Raw genomic sequence first — 19,478 nt, 5'->3', positions numbered from 1 at the left:
TTTTTAACATAAAATTTTTCATTATTTTTAAAATTTTTATTTTTTTTGGAAAAATAAAATTTTTTAAACAAATTTTAAAAATTTTAAAGAGAAATTAAATGGAGATTTATAAAAACCTCTAAAAAAAGTTTACTTTTAAAAAATATGAACTTTTGTAAATACATGATTTTAAAATCTTATAAAAACTCTTATTTCACATTAATTATCAAATTTAATTTAAAAATATTTAAAATTTATGTTAGTATTTCTGAAATATATATTTATTTTCTCTCATATATATATAATTTAATTTTTATATTTTAAAAAATAATTAAAATTTTAAAAATATAAAATATATTATATTTTTTTATATTATAATTTCTCATAGCTATCAGACCGATAGGGTTGTTTTATAAAAATGAAAGCTAAGTAAGAAAAAGTAAATGAAATCATAATGAAATTAAAGTCTCAATAGAATGAAAATTTATTATTTTTTTGTAAATATTTTTATAAGAAAAGGAAAGTAAATTAAGTAATTTATTTATTTTTATGTTTTAATAAGAAAAAGTAAGTAAAAAATTGTTTAATTTTTATTATTATGTTTATATTAAATAAATAAAATTATATTAAAAAATAATTATTTGAAAAAAAAATTAACATTATTTTAAAAAATAATAATTAAAAGTTATCTCACATAAATTATCACAATTTTTTTTTCTTCTTCCTTATCATACAAATTGAATTTTTAATTTCCTTTTTTTTCCCAACAAAACAAAAAAGTTACCCTTTTTTTTTTTCCAATTTTCTTATCCTTTTCCTGTGAAAAGGCCGTTGCCATTTTGCTATTTTCACCATGACTTCTACTTGTGTAGTTCAGAGCAAGAGCACCATTTTACCAAAGAAAAAGTCCGACATATGTCCCTCGCGACTGGCTTCGCAAATATATTTTCAATTTTTTTTTAAAAGCCATTAATATTCCACACCATGGCTTTTGCTTGTGTAGTTCAGAGCTATGGGTCGCTTTCAAGCAGCAAATTATCCTTGCTTGTGGATTTTACCAACTTATACAAAATATTTTCTTGAATGTCAGCCAATTTGCCAAACCAACAACTTTTGAGGGTAATTCATAGTTGAATCCTTTATTTAGTCCTTGCCCATCTTCTTCTCCTATAAAAACCCATTCACTTAATTGCCCTGTAAAACTCGATTGGGAATCAAAATCCTTTTCCGTATCCCATTTCGTTTCTCAAGGGATCTGGTCATAATGGGAAGTTTGGGAGCCATTTTGAAACACCCAGATGATTTTTACCCGCTTTTGAAGTTGAAAATGGCCGTGAGGCATGCAGAGAAGCAGATCCCACCAGAACCTCACTGGGGTTTTGTTACTCCATGCTTCACAAGGTCTCTCGTAGCTTTGCTCTAGTCATTCAGCAGCTTGGTCCTCAGCTTCGTAACGCTGTGAGTTTTGACTGTTTTATTTTTTAAAAAACTGTATGCCAATCTATGCATGCATTTCTTCTGTGTAATTGTTTGTGTTAAGTTTGTTATTTGGGGATTGCATTGGTGGGTTATTGAGATTTTTTGAGTTACTGGAAGAAATTCAGGTTCTACGATTAAATTTTACAGTTGCGACTGTTAATGATCTTCACCTGCTATGGATTGGTTCTGGACCTTTTCATCAGTGTAGGCTGTATTCGTTTTGGATATTGGGAAATTTGCAAGGATTTTTTGTGGTTAAGTTTCATGGGTAGATGTATAAACACACAGGGAAAGAGAAAGTTAGGCAGAGCTATTATTGTTTTTCTGATTCTTATGATTGATGGGATTTGTGGCCTATTTTTGTTCACTGTACCAATTTTTCTTTTGGATGCCGGAGTTGTTGAATTATTTGTGGAGTATTTTTTTTTTTTTTTTTTTTTTCAAGTTTTCTTATTAGAGTTATTTCTACACAATTTTGGAAATCACTTGGGGAAATTTTGAAATCACTTGTAACTGGAAGACAACATTTTCATGTTATTAAAACAGGAAGGACTTGAAAACAAATTTCAGAAAATCGTTCCAGAAACAGTTAGCAAAATAATTTATTGGTGTAAATGTCTTCCACTTCTTTAATATTGAATAGCTTTTAGAGTATGAGCAAAATCTGCCTGACAGCTTGAAGTACTGTGAGCTTTTGTTTTTTAGATGTTGAGAGTGATGTTGTGGGTTTTACATGTTGGGTGCTTTGCAATTGATGATTCTTTTGGAATATGGATGTTGTGTTCTGTACTGTATATTTAATCTGAATATAATGTTGTTATTGAGTCTCTAAACTGAGAACAATGGAGGAAAAGGATCCATAAATCTGACCCCAACTAGAATGAGATTAAGGCAGAGCTCTTTTTTTTTCTTTTTTGGATGATCAACTTAAAGTCTGGTTGCATGGGTCATTGTTTATCTGCATCTTGTTTTATGAACTATATTTGAGGATATGAATCAAGCGCTTCTGCTTAGGATTTTTTTTCTTTGGGAAAGAATTATGAACATATATTATTTGTGAAACTATTTTTTTTTTAATATTTCATTTTAGCTATCGCCAGTCGGTCTATGCAGCTGGTTGATTGCTTTATGTTGCTAAACTTCTGTGAATTGTGAGTTAATATTTGGAAAGTGTTTTAACTATATGAATTAGTATAATCACTTGACATGTAGAATAACAGGACAGAACATCCTTTATGTTTCTAGCATAAAATGCTTTTCATGTGGCCTCGGAACTTATAAGTTGTAGCATTCTACTTGCTTTTTTCTATGGGTTCTACTATCCAGCTTTGATTTCTAATAAGCATGTACTACAGAATAGTACTTCCTCTCTCAACTTTATTATTATTATTATTGTTGTTGTTGTTGTTGTTATTGTTTGTTGTGAGATATTGTTACCAAATAATGTGTTTACTGTATCTTATTGCATAAATGATTTCTAATTTCCAGTTGCTTTTTGTGTTTTGCAGGTATGCATATTCTATTTAGTTCTTGAGCCCTTGATACTGTTGGTTTGTCTCTGTCTCTATTATCTTTAACCTTACAAGTTGCGTATTTTCTTACATCATCAGTTGCCAAATTGCAGTTGAAGTTGCTATCTTTAGCAATATATCTTTTTTACTAAATGTTCACAAGGATTTTAAGTTGGGAGCATGTATAAGCTAGTGTAGGTTGGTTTGAAACCGGATGAAGTCACTTTTTTATCTTTGCATTTTGAGCATGAGAATTTGTGTCAGTCCTGGATTTATAGGCAAATAGGAAGCTTGGTTACATTTCAAACGCCTTTTAACAAATTTCTGCTTGCAATGAATGCCACTTGTTGCATCTGAGATAATATTTTAGTTTTACATTTAAAAAGATGGATCTTATGAAAATGCAATCAAGCTGCCATGTGGAGGGTTTGAAAAGATAGAGAAGAGAAATATAGGTTTTCCTTTTTTTTTTTTTTTTTTTGGGCTGATGGGTGAGTGAGAGGGTTTGAAATTTTAGGTCCTATGCAAAAATTTGGAAAAAATAAAAATAAGAGGAAATTGGACAGGTCACTGGTAGAGAGCATAGTTGTCAGATTTGTCAGTCCCCTTTGGGTCTCGCATCCCAATTCGTGGGATGTTTTTGTCCCAAATCGCTTGGGGATGCGATCTAGGTTGCCAAATCAAGCAATCCCATTGCAACAACAAGAAGAAGAAGAAGAAGAAGAAGAAGTCTCTACAAGCATCGTCAAAGGAAGAATAAGAGGTGCATTCTCTGCATCTAAAAGAAGAAGAATAGTCAGCGAAGAACAGGACAAGATGTGATAAGCTGATATTTTTGTTTTTTCAATAGAAGAAGCCTAAGTTATAATAGAAGCCTGGTTGTAAGGCACATTGTTTGAAGACTAAGTTATAAGACCAACAACAAAAGTCCACCTCATTATTATGTTTCAAATTTTGGGCTTATCTTTATGTAAACCTAAGTTACAATTAAAACCCATCTTGATATTATTATAAGGCCTATAATTATGGGCTTAACTTATTATTTCTTTTACTAATATTAATCTTATAAAATGTATATATCATAAAAAATTATAAAATTAAGAAAAATAAAAGAAAATTATTATTTTATTTAGTATTTTTAGGCTTAGAAATTATGTTAATTAATGTAATTCACGTACCACGAATAAAATTGATATAATTTGCGTACTGTGTACCGAATTAATGTATGAACTAGGTGTTCCCCTACATACCCTATATTTAGATAACTGGAGTACCACGTACCCGTACTGGTACCACGATCCAAGGCGTACAATGTTCTAGGTAACTATGGTAAAGAGTACTAGGTAGACAAACTCAATCATTGTATAAGAAGGTCCTCTAATATTTTATTCTTGATACTATTGTCTAAAGTTGATGCAACTTTTCCTATTTAATTGTTCTCATGATTTCTTTACAGAGGATGATACAAGCATACCTACAGATGTGAAGGTGCCTATTCTGATAGCTTTTCACCGTCATATATATGATTGCGAGTGGCATTTTTCTTGTGAGTATTAAAATCTCACTTATGATTTTCCTGCATTCTACAAAATGGAGAGCACTAGATTGGATATATTCAGTTGCCAAAATTGGTTTGACAATATTGTTTTACTGCACTTGTAGCACATATTTTCTTAATTGACACATTCCTGGCATATATTGCTGGATGTGCATACCAGTTTAATCATGATTAATTCTAAATCTTCTATTCAATCATTTTGTGATGTATAGCATATATTTATTCATTTTTCCTTAAGTTTGTTTCTTTTTTTCTGTAAAACCATATTTTCTCGCTAGAATTACCATATTAACAGATGATTCATCATGGTTAAGAGCTTGAACACTGTGCTTAAAACTGTTTTACTTCTTTTTCTTTTTATGATAATTTAGTCTTAGAAAATCTCCAAGTTCCTTTATCTCTTGAAGAAAGCTTCTGAAGTTTAGCCATAAGAGACCATGGTTATATGGAATTTATGTTTAATGCTTCACATGTTAATAAAAATATGTGCTTACTTTAATTTGATTATTTCTTTTGTGTTAGGTGGTACTAAGGACTACAAAGTTCTCATGGACCAGTTTCATCATGTTTCAACTGCCTTTCTAGAGCTTGGGAAAAGGTTCCTTTACTTCCTGTATCTTTCCTGGTGCACCTTATTGAAGGGACCTTCTATAAATTTGAAGATATATCCTTTTGTTCTTGACTCCTTTATGGTTTCTAACCATGATATGATAGATAGTTGTATCTTTACCATTTTCCTCACCTTTCCACATCTTATTTTTAGTTTCTGTTGTAAGAATTATCCTATGGCTTATTTTTTTGAACAAGTTAACTTCTAAGAACTTCTCTGGTAATGTAGTGATGTCTCACTTCAAGGAAACTGTTAGAAAATATATTGCAACCAATTTAATGATGAGAATCTGCCCAAGCCATTTACCAAGCATATGGTTCTCTTAACATGGATAAGTCTATTCTGGGTTATTGAAGATTTTAATAGGTTATTTTTTTAAAGAAAAGAATACTAAACCTTATTTAAGACTTACAGGAGGGTTAATTTTCACAATACCATGTCTTGTAATCTATTTGGAGTCTATGTGATGTAATTTATGGTTTAGCAACTTGATGCATCTAAAACTTATTTGTGAATATTCTTTATATTCTTTTTCTTCTATAAATGACTTAGAGAGTTCAATTTCTTCTTTAGTTATCAGGAGGCAATCGAGGATATTACAAAAAGAATGGGTGCAGGAATGGCTAAATTCATATGCAAGGAGGTTAGTGGGATGAAATTTTATCATGTAAGGGTACTGCATGATTAGATAACTAACTGAAAAATGTTCTCTGGGAATCACTATTAATTCTAATGATATATAATACAAATTTTTGTGCAACCAAGCATATGTACAGTGCATCTGTTGTGATGTCAGACGTGATTATTCAGTCATATAATCTGGACCATAGTGAACCCATTAACATGCATCATGGTAATCAGATCTGTGGTTTTGAAGTATTTGAGGCTAGTTATGTTTTATGCAAATTGCATAAGCTTCAGAGCATGAATATTGTCGTTATCTTTTCATGGTGCAGATAGGTAAAATTTCTATGTGATGCCATTAAACTTCTTATCTTGCAGGTGGAAACAGTTGATGACTATGATGAATATTGCCATTATGTAGCTGGACTTGTTGGACTAGGCCTGTCCAAACTTTTCCATGCCTCTGGATCAGAAGATTTGGCACCAGATGTCCTCTCCAACTCAATGGGTTTATTTCTTCAGGTATTGTTATGATGCATGAAGTAACCTGTGCTTCACGTGCAGTCTCTTAACTTTGTCTTCATATTTGATTCTAATACCATATGTTCTTCATTTGATAAAACACAGAAAACAAACATTATTAGAGATTATTTGGAGGATATAAATGAGATCCCTAAGTCACGCATGTTTTGGCCTCGTCAGACCTGGAGTAAATATGTTAACAAACTCGAGGTTTGTTTATTTTCCATTTCTTGTCTCAATTCTTCCAATACTAGTATTCTTGGTTGTCATTTTGTCATTGAATGGCAATGACTTGCACCTTATTTGTTAGCATACCTGTTCTGATAGGCCATTTTCCCTCCATTTCTTGTTTTGCTTCTCAGGACTTGAAAGATGAAGAGAACTCAGTCAAGGCAGTGCAATGCTTGAATGATATGATTACTAATGCTTTGATTCATGTGGATGATTGCTTGACATACATGTCTGCATTGCGAGATCCCGCTATATTTCGATTTTGTGCCATCCCTCAGGTGTGAAATATATTCTACTGATCTTTGAAAATGGTGGTCTCATGTCTTGTTATCAGCTTGCATATCTTGCTATGTCGTTTGCTTGTTTTAATGTGACTAATAAACAAAATTTTGAACTTGACACTTGAATTCCTGTTTAATCCTCAGATGAATATAGATTTTGCAAAAATTTGCAAATCTTTTTGCACCCTTTTGCTGCTTGTTTATTATATTATTGTGACTTGAAAAAAATAAGAGATGAAATAATTCAAGATGATCCTTTGTGTACATTTTACCTACTATGTTAATCTGGGTACTATTTAGGGACATCCACAAGTCTACATCCACAAAAGCAAGAGATATGAATGCCCATTTCTTAGCATCATCTGAGATATGAATGCGCTTTTCTTAGCATTATCTGAGATGCAGCCTTGTACAATTCTTGGATTTTTTTTTTCTTGCTAAGGCTTTCAATAAATAATCCAATAAATCACATCACTGCTTATGCTGTCGTCTGATTTGAAAATTAAACTTCATGTTCTGAACTTATGATTAGTTTACTTAGTAGCTGTCATGTCCTTTAATTAAGCTCAAAGCGGTATTACTTTGATAGTTTCTTGCCTTCTTAGTAGCTAACTAGGATGAGCTTTTTCTATCTGTCTTAAGAACTCTTTGATAGTTCCAAAATTTTGTTTTCTTGTTTAATGTAGTGATCAGATTTACATTTCCACCTTTAGCATTCTATTCTTTTATTTTGATGTTACTGTCTCGGTAATACTTCTCTGAAATTGTATCTGTCTCTTCTGGTTTTTCTTAAGTTGCTTTTTTCATGAGATCCACATGAATGCATTCATCTAAATTTATTACATACATACTTAGCTTAGCTTTAATCCCAAATTAATTGAGGTTGGCAATATGGATTTTTTCCTCCATTCTACCTAGTTAAGGGCTATATGTTTAGAAAGATATCGGCCGCTAAATACTCTTTTACCACCTCACTCTCTGTCATCCTAGGCATACCCTTTATCTTTTCTCTTGCTGATCTATGATGCCCATGTTCAAACCACCTGAATCTTCTTTCCCTCAACTTTTTTTAATGGATGCCACTTCCATCTTCTTATGAATGTGTTTTTACATAATGAAATGTTGGTATGTTCCTAGTTTTGAATTTGATGTGTCATATTATCATAATTGTTCCTCATATGATTATGATGGATGTTTCTGTGGAAGCATGCTTCTCATTTGACATGTCTATTGCTAGGTCATGGCAATTGGAACCCTAGCACTATGCTACAACAACATTGAAGTATTCAGAGGTGTAGTAAAAATGAGGCGTGGTAAGTTTAATCTATGAACTACTTTTTTTGCTTTTTAGGCTGCTGAAACCAGAACTATATTTTAGATGTGCAGAGAAAACTATTAAAATTACTAAAAGCTATTGTCAAGGGGTTTGAGGCATAGTAAAACAACTGAAACTTATTTTGTAAAAAGATCTAAAAGAGCTAGAATATTATTTCTGAAAAAGAACAATGTAGCACCTAATGTCAATATATTTAATTTCCCAATTATTTAGGAAGATTTTGGGACAATTTTTTTCGTTTTATTTTATTCCATATCATTTCATGAAATGGTGTCATCTCATAATCCAATATTAGAACCATACTTCCATGCCTAATGTACCATTTGTGCTTTTGTCTACGAATATGATAATTTCTTACCAGGCAACAAACATGCTTCAACTTGTATATGTCAGGCCATTTTGAGCATTTATGAGCCATCAGCCCCTGCTGCCCTCTCATCTTTGAAGGATTTTGAACTATTCTTCTTTTTAAGTTGAGAGCAGAAAAGACTCGGATTTTTGAATTATTTTCCAATGTACCAAAAAAAAAATGCGAGTAGAAAAGACTCGGATGTTAAATTCCTTACTCAATCATGTTTGTTTCTAGGTCTTACTGCTAAAGTCATCGACCAAACAAAAACTATGGCTGATGTCTATGGTGCTTTCTTTGACTTTTCCTGTACGCTCAAGTCCAAGGTATGATGCTTCCATTAATTCTAAACAAGATATATCTGCTTAGCAAGTTAGTTTGGGAGTGTTATTTTTAACTTTGTAATATCTAATACTTTATCCAATACCACTTCAATTTTGTTGGTTTTATTTATTTGAACCATAAGAGTGTTTCTGCATAATACATGTTGAAGAGACTTTTTAGACAATAATTTTGTAGATGGGAGCAGTGTTATCAATGTTTTCATCTATGGGAATTATCATGTCTATGCATTTTTTAACTGTTAGAATGTTCCATATTGACAATGAAGAAATGGACCTTACAAATTGACCATGTTTAATACAAGTCGGTGATTGTGGACTTTGTTTTAAATTTCTGTGTTAAAATTGCAATCTATTTAAATTTTGTTTAGACATTTTTTAGCCTGATTGATGGGTTACCAGATTGTTTTACTTGCAAATGAGGCCAACATTTTTAATATGCTACAAGACATATTTGGTACAAGTGTTTTGAGCATTGCACTAAGTGGAAACACTGTTTCTTTGCAACATTTTCTTGAGGATACATGTGCTTATTGAAAATGTGCCTTTGGCAACTGCAGGTTGACAGGAGTGATCCTAATGCAGAAAAGACATTTAGCAGGGTGGAAGCAATACAAAAAACTTGCAGGGAGTCTGGACTTCTAAACAAAAGGTTGTCAAGCTGTCCTATCAACATTGGATCTGTTTTTTCTTCTTTTATTTGGCTGACATTTTTCCTTTCTTGGTTCCGCCAGAAAATCTTATATTATTAGAAACAAGCCAAGATATAATCCTGCTCTGGTGAGTACCTGTCAAATTATCAGCCAGTTTTTGTCTTTCAACTTTGTTTTTCTTTAAATTGAATGGAATTGCTCCTCTCTTTCTTTCTCTTTTTCAATCATATCCATTCTTAAACATCTGGATACACGTATCCATTGCATGACTTGTTTTAAAAAATATCTACTAATTTCTTTCATAAACTCGATGCAGATTATCCTACTTGTTATTATATTGTCCATCATTTTCGCTTATCGTTCTGGGAACCAAGCAAGCAACTAAAGTAAGTAATATATTGAGAAATTAGTTTATTATTCTGAGAGAATGTTTTTACTGACAACTTTATGTTTGTGCAGGATGGTAACTCCCTTGAACTTCCTGTGTACTTACATGGGTGGCTAGCTACTAGAGTGTGTGATTTGTTTCATGGAACTTCGATTTCTGATCATTGCATATGACGTATCACTGTGTGTATCTAATATAAAAATGTCTTGGTGTACTCCATGCCTATGGACTCCATTTTGTCATGCAGATCCTGTTAAAGAAATTTTAATAAATGTTGAAGATGCTAATACCACACGCTTATTTTCTTTGATTTGTTTGGTGATTTTTTGTTAAGAGTTCGGATAGCAGCTGCTTAGGAACATCTTTACATGTTTTTTTAAAAACTAGTTATTTGCCCGTTGTGCGAATTTTTAAATTAATTATTATATAAAAATTAGTGTTAATAAGGAAGAAGCTATCCTCTGCACGTGGGGTGGAGTACATGCTCCCCCCACGGCAGCATGCTCTTTATGTGCCCCACTCAAATGAAGCTTCATATGGTATTAAGGAAATGTAGACAAACGAAACACCCTCAATGTCATCTATCAGTTCCAAGGCTGCAAATTCACATTAGGATAAACGATCAAAAGATGCCAAGGTGATACAGCCTAACAAAAAGGCTTCCAAATCTCCAAGGAAGGTTAAGTGGGAGAATGAAGAGTTGAACATAATCATGTACATGAATGGAAGAATGAGCAGGATATGGCTGGTGGAGGTGATGATTTGAATAAGCAGTCAGTCATTTCTAAGTCTGATTGGAAAGGATTAAATTTGGGGTTGGACCAGATTGCATTTGAGGAGTCAACCATACCCGGCACAATATGCTCTTGCACTGGAGTGTTTAGGCAGTGCTGTAAATAGGGAAGTGGTTGGTGGCAGTCTTCATGTTGCACAACCGCTTTATACATGTATCCATTGCCGGCGTGGGTATCGAGTGGTTCCAAAAAGAGGTCTGTAGCAAATCTTAACGGTGGAGTTGACAGTGAATCCATAAAGTGATGGATGCAGAGATCAAATAACATTTCACACACATCCATTGTAAAATACTCGAAATTGATAATACTTCCTTCAATTTGGTTTTAAATATGGTGGGTTTAGAATCTGTAAAGAAATGGGATTATATTGGGAATTTAGGGATTTTGAAATAGGAAGATTAATTGGGAGTAATTTTACCCCAAATTATTTTAATATATTTTCAGCTGTCACAAACCACTTGCTTAAACAGGTTAGTGCGTTTGTTTTACTCGCGCTGTGATAGGAAGATCGCAGGGCTATAATAATTTCACTTTCGGAAAAATCAAAATGTATAATGAGACGTTTTAAAAGTCTGAAATGCCACTTATTGAAAAACCTCCTCCCATAATTTGCTTTCTGCACGAAACCACGCGGGTTGGAAGAGCCCAATAAGTTATCTAAACAGAGGTCACAGAGGAAAATTTCAATTACCAGCAAAAGCAGTATCTTCTCAGGAGATCATGGTGTTTTCCATGCTTGTGGTAAATGTTGTTTTGTATATATATATATATATATATTTTATGATCTTGAATTTTGCCTTCAAGATGTTTGGCTGTGTTGCATACCTTAGTTGGTTCAGTCTCAGATCAATGTTGCATGAGAATATGGGTAAATTTCAAGAGTTGTTCTTTAGGGATTGTAATAAAATTGTAACTGAATTTAAAAATAATATAAAACTCTCTGATTCTCAATTTATGCAATTCAGAATAATAATGACATAAATAATTCTCTATCTACTGTGTGATAGTGGCAAAACCAGTTATAATTTTTTTCACAGATTAACCATAAAAAAAATCAATACTAAATATGTAACAACTGATTAAAGAGATTCTGTGTTTAAAAAACAGCAACAACAGTCCATATTATCGTCACTTTTGGACTGTCCACATTAATATGTTACTTGATTTTACTGAGTAAAATTTTAAATTTAAAGAGTTTTATATTATATTTTTAAATTTAGAGACGACTCTGTTATAACTTTTAAAATTAAAAAATGACTATTGAAAGTTATTGATGAGAAGAGTCAAATTTAAAGCCATCAAAACTTGAAACACACGCCAAACATTTGGTATTAGAGCACAATATTTTAGTAGCATGCACCCACTGGCATGAATTTTTAGCTTGCTTGATGCAAAATAACCTGGAAAAAAAAAACCAAAAGAAAAATCCTTTTTTCAGGTTATATTAACTATTTATTTATCCTGAAACTGTTGTGTATGTTAAGAATTTTAGTACTTTGTTTAATAGTTTAAAGCAGTGTTATTAAACCCATTTCAAAAGTTGATTTGATAAAAAAATTGAGTGAATGAATCAGTAGTTCAATTAATAGATCATTAAAAATTATTAAATATATATAAATTAATTAAATAAAACACTTATTAATACAAATAAATATAATTAATTAAATTTTAATTATTTAAAATAAAATTTAAATATTTATTAAGTTATATTTAATAAAATTTAATAATATTTTTAAATTTTATATAAAAGTATTTAAGTACTATAATGCATAAAAATTTCGATACATGCATAGTTTTCTTTTCAATATTTATGAAATATTAAATATATGTTAAAAAATAAATATATTGAAATAAAAACACATAACTATCAAGTTAATTTAATTAATTTTGATTTTAAAGATTTTTTTATAAGGTTTTAAGTTTAATTATCTATATCAATATTAAAAAAAATTATTAAATAATTGAATTAGCTGGTTCAACTGGATTATATCAATTTATTAGGTCAACTACCGAATCAACTTACATCGGGTCGATTTCTTATCTGATTCAATTACGAACCCATATTTATTTGAAGGTTGATTCACTGATTCAATCGATTAATTAAATCTGAGTTTAATAACTATGGTTTAAAGATTGTATTTTATTGGATAATTCGATAAGTTCAATGGTGGCATTACATGTTGGGACACAGGAAGCAAAGGACATTTCCTTCTTTCAGCTAATCCACTCGAAGATTCGGCCCGATTTTTATTGAGCTGAACCCACATAGTCTGGTCCAAACCAATAGAGATAGAATTAAGAAGTGGATAAAACTTTACAATCACGATTACTTATGATGGACCTGAAGTTTCTGAAGGAAAAGACTAATGAGCAATTACCCAATAACCCAAATGCTTTTGTATATCTATCATTCCTCCTATCATCAATTGGTGAGACTGGGGAGTTGTGGTAGAGCATAGGACCATATTGCCGTTGTCATCTGGTGATTAAAACCTACGAAGAGACGAAGCATCTGGTCGTTGTTGTTGGAACAATAGCATTTGTTATTCTTTTTTATTTTTAGGAAAGGAAATGAAGAGTAATGTTAAATTGAATGAAAAGACTCTTTGATTAATAGAATTAAGGTATTAATTAATTGAATTTTAAAAGGGTATTTGATTTGATTTGATTTATAAGTCGGTCAAACCTACTTATAAAATGAAAATAGTAAGTAAATTTAATTTATAAATTTAAAAAATACTTAAAATAAATCAAAAGTAACAAGTAATGATATCTTACTTATAACTTATCTACTTATTTTAAAATTACTCTTTAACGAAATAAAAGACCATATTATCTTAATAATTGTTAAAAATATTAATATTATTCTTATTTTAACAACTACAATACTTAATTAGTAATTTCAATAAATTAAATTACTTTAAAACACTTTTTAACTAAACACTTAAACTACTTAAAAGAATTATTTCTAAATAATTTTATTAAATAATTAATTATTTGTTTTTAATTTAATTTATAAGTTAAAAAATATATTTTAAGTTAAAAATTAAAAATAAGTAGCCAAAATAAATATTCTCTAAAAATAAGAAGACCTATTAATTAATTTTGTCAAACTTGAGACTAAATAATTATTTTCCCGAATTATTATTTGTAAATATAATGAAAAAATGAAAATAAAATGCATTAGAAGTTTAAATGTTTCACTTTTCACTCATGGTTAACGAGATGGGCATGAACTAATCTCTTATCAACCTATTTTAAGACATTGTTATTTCAGGTTTTTAATTTTTTTTTGAATTATTATTGTATAAAATTAAAGAGTCATTTTATTTTTATATTTTATTTATTTATTTATTAATTTTATATAATTATTGACATAGAAAGAGAAGAAAATATATAGCATTTATTAATCAGATATATAAAAAAGATGGGTGAAATTGAATTTTGTACCACATATTTCCAAAACTTTTGAATACCTCTAACATTGCTACCTTTTCTAAATTGTGTTCCTTTTATCTCCAAACCAACAATTACAGACTTTTTAGAATAAGGTTCAGTCCAGGCGAGTGGTTTAACTCTAAAAGGGAAACCCTGCCTGTGGAATATTGCCCAAACGGTGCATAGCACCAAGCTACAACAGCAGCAAATAGAAAAGAGGCAAAACAGTGCATGTGGCATATTAATGAAACGGTGCGGTTCAAGCCAAAGCCAGAAAAGTCGATCACATTTGTAACAAAGAGAATTAGAGCTGTTATAACTAATTCTATTTATTTTGCCTAGATGGGCATTCGGTTGTGACTAACAGTACACTCTCTAATAGCTAAGCAAGTTCCAGAATGTTTTAGATGATTTCAGTAGCTTCTCATAATTGTATATAAATAGGTGTCAAGTAAATCAATAAAGCAAATTTTCGTTCTTTCATTATTAGCTTCTCCGCATTCTTTGTGCATGGTATTAGAGCATTGCCTATGCCTTGATAACCGTTTTCTATTCTTCTTAGATCTAAGCAGTTACCAAGCTTCAAATCTCATCTTTGCAACTTTCAGTTGTTCTTTCATCTTTTGATTCTTCATATTTTTTTTCTGTGATTCTCTTACAATGGCTGAAACAATCATTCAAGATGATTCTGCTCTGAATCTTGGAAGCAAAAGCCAAGAAGTCAGCAGCAAATCCATTGCAGATGCTTTGAATCTGCAGAATTCTGATCACCCTAGTATGCTTCTAGTCAATACACCTCTGAATGGCAATAATTACCTGACTTGGAGCAGATCTCTATGGTTATTGCTTTGAGAGCCAAGGATAAGTTGGGCTTCATCAATGGGAAGAGTATTATGCTAGATCCTAGATCTTACGTTTATGAAAAATAGTAGAAAGTGGATTCTATGGTCTTCTCTTGGATCTTGAATTCTTTGTCAAAAAATCTTGTTGAGGCTTTCTTATACACGACATCTGCGGATGAGTTAGCCTGTTTGAGACCTTTACCTACTTGTAATTGCGGAGCTGCAAAATATATGACAGATATTGACAACGAAGACAAGTTAATTCAATTCTTAATGGGTTTGAATGAAGGTTATGAATATGTTAGGAACCAGATCCTAATCTCAGAGCCTTTACCTAACATAAATAGAGCCTATTCTATGGTTCTAAGTGTGGAGAAACAAAAGGAATTCATCATCTGAGAATAGAAGATCTTAATACTGCCTTGGCTGTCAATACAAGAAGCAATAAATACCAAGGCAAGAAGAAGTTTGCTGGCAAGAAGCATGATAGAATTTGTAGTTACTATAATTCTAGTGGACATGCTAGGATACATGCTTCAAATTGCATGGCTATCCAGACTGGTATACTGATTTCAAGCATAAAAAAGGAAAAGGAAAGGCTAATGTTGCTACTGTCAGTCAAATGAATGAGACACCATTAGATTGTGTTGATGAGAATGTTCCTAAGCAAGTTGAATGGAATGTGGGATTATCAACATAATACAACAATCAAATATGATCTAGAAAGAACTCTTGAAGTACACAAGAAGCTAGAGCCAAACTGTTATTCCACCAAGTGTGAATGAAGCTGGATGTGTGACCTATAATTTTGCAGGTAATACTCTTAATTTCCACTCTGCTAGCTCTAAAGGTAAGCCTGAGTTAATATGGATTGTAGATACTGGAGCTAGTTCACACATGTGAAATGACCTTAGTTTGTTTCATAAACCTATAAAACTTAGCCATAACAATTTAGTAACATTTCCACATGGTTGTTCCAAATATGTTTCACACATTGGTACTGTTCATCTCCAATCAAATCTTATCTTAACCAATGTACTATATACCCCTAGTTTTAAATACAACCTATTATCTGCTAGTAAGCTTACCCAAAATTCATCTATCACTACTCAATATTTCCGTAATAAACGTGTCTAGCAATACCAAGTGAATAATACAGTAGTGGCTACAGGATGCTTACGTGGAGGATTGTATAGATTAGATCTTGCACCTTTTAGCAGCAATAAGAGGACTATCAGTCTACATACATATGTACCTAAAGCTAGCAATAAAGTCTGTCAAATATTTGCACATGTAACACCTCTAATTTTTAAATTAATTATTTTATAAGTAAATATTAATATTTTATTTTATTTAAATTTTAAAAAATTATTTAAAATTTTTTGAATTTTAAAAATTGAGTTCTATTTTTTGAAAATTTGAAACTTAGATGATTTTTAAAAATTAATTTAAAGATCACGTGGCGAAACTAAAAATATATTTAGATTCTATGAATTTTTTTGACTTTTCTAAAATTTTTTCAGAATTTTTGGATCTCGTTTTTTACCTCAGGACAAAGTAAAAATTTAATTTCAGATATCTTGAATCGGACCAGCCGAATCGAATCGAATTAGGTTGGACCAATCGAATCAGACCGATCCTCTTCTTTTCCTTTTCCCTTTCCCCCGTGCGCCCCGACACTCTCTCTCTCTCTCTTCCGTTTTCTCTCTCCTCCTTCCTTCCCACCGCCGGCCAGCCACTCTCCTCCCTCCCCCACACACCGGTGACCACCCTGGTAGCCTCCCTCTCTCCAACTGCCACCTGAAACGCTGGAAAAACTCACCCAAAGACCCTTACGGGCCGGGTCAAAATTCAGCCAATCCGGCCACCAATTGGACGGGGTCTTGTCCCAAAATTCATCTATACCTTGAGAGCTTTCCATAGACACCAAGAATACAAAAATTCATTGAGTGGTTTTTTCAATTTTTGTCCAAGAAGATTTAGCCCATTTCTACTTTTGGGCTAGATTTCTATAAGCCGTGAACCTCACAAAAATCGAGAGACACAGGTGCTCCCCTCGACGCGAGCTTCGCGGCAATACCTATTTCAAAATTTTCGATACTGTTTTTCGGTGGGTCCCATAGAACTTTGCAGTGTTTTTCTGAGCATTAAATGAGCTTAATAAATTCTATAAAAATTATGTACTAACTCCCGTATTATGGGCTTCGTATAGATACGCTCGTTTGGAGGAACTTCAATAGTTGCTCGGGTCTGCAATTTCGAACCTGGCAGACAGGCTACCGGGAAAACTTTAGAATTGGGTCGAGGTTGTAGGCTAACCCATCGTTTTCTGACGTACCGAACGCGTCTCAAGGGTCAGAATTAGTACAGGTAAACCCGAACCCTCATTTTTCTTAATTATCTAGTGCCTGATTTCGATTAAAAATCTATAAAATATTCGTGGTAGGTTAGAAAATTATAATTTCTTTTCCATTAGCTTAATACTATTGCTAAGACCGCAAGACAAAATTTAAGAATTTTTAGAACTTATTTCGGTAGTTTTTATAAAAGGGTTAATTGTAGGGACTAAATAGTAATTTTTCAAATTATGGTTGTTAACTGTTTGGATGGGCCCAAGAGAGGCCATGTGATGTGATTGAGTTGTGGTTGTGTGACTTGTGAATATAGAAGTGTATTTTGAATCCTTTTGCAGCTATCCTAGCTGGATTGCAGAGAACCATCGATATGATGGCACAATATATGGTCCACCATCCATAACAACAGCAGCCCAACGCACCAAGAGGGGAACCTTACAAACAAATAATTAATTTTTAAACGTTGGTGCCTGGCATCTATGATGTAACTGATGATGTTTATCGGTTTTTGGACTCTTACAAGCGGCGGGGTGGAGCTGCTGATTAGTTGTGAGAGATTGGTAGAGTGCGTGCAGCATGTAATGGGGCCAGTGCCAAGGCAGTGGATGACAGACTACGTACTACCTCGTATTGAGGGATTATCTTGGACCCAGTTTGTAGAACTGTTCGTCAACAGGTTTGTGTCAGAAAACTTCAGAGACCAAAAACAGTGGACATTTGAGGCCTTAAAGCAGAATGGCAGATCCATAGATGAATATGCTACAGAATTTTTGAAACTAAGTAGGTATGCCCCCACAGCAGGGGCTACAAAAGGTATGAAGGTAAAGAGGTTCCTAAAGGCGCTGGACAGGAAGTATGCAAACCTGGCCATCATATCTGATCAGTCTTTCGATGTGGTAGTTGATCGAGCTCGATGATTGAAATCACTATCTGATGAATGGCATGGAAGTGTAGAGAAGAATAGAAAAGAGGGTTCTTTAGGTGTTCCCTACATGGGTATCACAGATAGTGGAGGCTAAAGTCATTACAGAGAAAGAAGTAGAAACAACAAGAATGGTGGTTTTAAACACAGATTTCGAGGATTCAGACCAGTGCGGATCAGCGCGATTCACGATTCTGACACTTAGGTGCAGTTGAGATCTTTTGGCACCACGCTTGATGCAGAAGAGGACATTCAGGACCTCGTATGATGGGTTCAGGAGTATGTTTCCGGTGTGGCCAGCAGGGTCACTTTGCTAGAGAATGTCCCGTGTTCAATGAGTCACAAATGGGGTCACAGGGTTCTGCTGCAAATGTTCCTCATCAATTGTATCCTAGTGCTTCCAGCATGGCAGACAGTCAGTTCAGTGGCCAACAAGACCGATGACAAGGACGACGTAGATTTGGAGGTAGGTCATGAGGTATAAGTCAATTTTAGGGTTCTACAATGCAGGGTAGGGATCAAGCTCGGATTTTCACCTTGACCCACTAGGATGCTCAAGCTTCCAATGTAGTTGTGGCAGGTATTCTTCTAGTCTATTCCTATGAGGCTCGTGTTTTGATAGATCCGGGTGCTACGTACTCATTTGTCTATTCCGTTTTTGCCATGAGATTGGGTAGGAACCCTACAACTTTAGAATACCCCTTGTCTGTAGCTACCCCCTCTTAGTGACAATATAGATGTGGATATGATTTTTCTGGGTAGCCCAGTGGTAGTGGATGGAAGGATCCTCCCAGCAGACTTGGTTACTCTACGAGTAATGGATTTCGATATAATTTTGAGAATGGATTGGCTAGCAACTCATTATGCCACTTTAGACTGCAGGAATAAAAGGGTGTACTTTCATATACCTGGTGTGGAAGAGTTTAGCTTTGATGGTGACAGGAATGTGGCTCCATATAACTTGGTGTCAGTAATTAGTGCTAGAAAGATGTTGAGGCGTGGGTGTCAGGAGTATTTGGCATTAGTGAGAGATAAATGTGTAAAAGGTGTTGACATTGAGAATGTTCCTATTGTCAGAGAATTTATGGATGTCTTGCCTGAGAAACTTCCAGGGTTACCACTAGGAAGGGAAATATAGTTCTGCATTGACATTGTGTCGGGTGAAAACTCCATATCAATGCCGCTTTACAGGATGGCCCCAGCAGAATTGAAGGAACTGAAAGAGCAACTGCAAGAGCTTCTGAATAAGGGTTTTATCTGTCCAAG

At 33.1% G+C, this 19,478-nt stretch overlaps 1 protein-coding gene across 1 annotated transcript; it reads left to right on the top strand.

Moving 5' to 3' along the window:
- Positions 1-822: 822 nt before the first annotated feature.
- Positions 823-10,175, top strand: LOC110646492 (squalene synthase 1). Its single transcript, XM_021799941.2, is given in 16 exon segments — positions 823-1,358; positions 1,361-1,437; positions 2,967-2,988; positions 2,991-3,008; positions 4,426-4,515; positions 5,050-5,125; positions 5,711-5,780; positions 6,140-6,283; positions 6,389-6,493; positions 6,646-6,792; positions 8,033-8,108; positions 8,718-8,806; positions 9,382-9,473; positions 9,556-9,601; positions 9,791-9,860; positions 9,934-10,175. Coding segments are annotated over 15 exon segments (1,236 nt in total). The 5' UTR covers positions 823-1,243; the 3' UTR covers position 9,860; positions 9,934-10,175.
- The last annotated feature ends 9,303 nt before the right edge of the window (positions 10,176-19,478 follow it).

The sequence above is a fragment of the Hevea brasiliensis genome, chromosome 1 (assembly GCF_030052815.1).
Source record: "Hevea brasiliensis isolate MT/VB/25A 57/8 chromosome 1, ASM3005281v1, whole genome shotgun sequence".
Lineage (NCBI taxonomy): Eukaryota > Viridiplantae > Streptophyta > Magnoliopsida > Malpighiales > Euphorbiaceae > Hevea > Hevea brasiliensis.
Note: the sequence above shows the minus strand (reverse complement) of the source record. Positions and strands in the feature narration are given on the sequence as shown.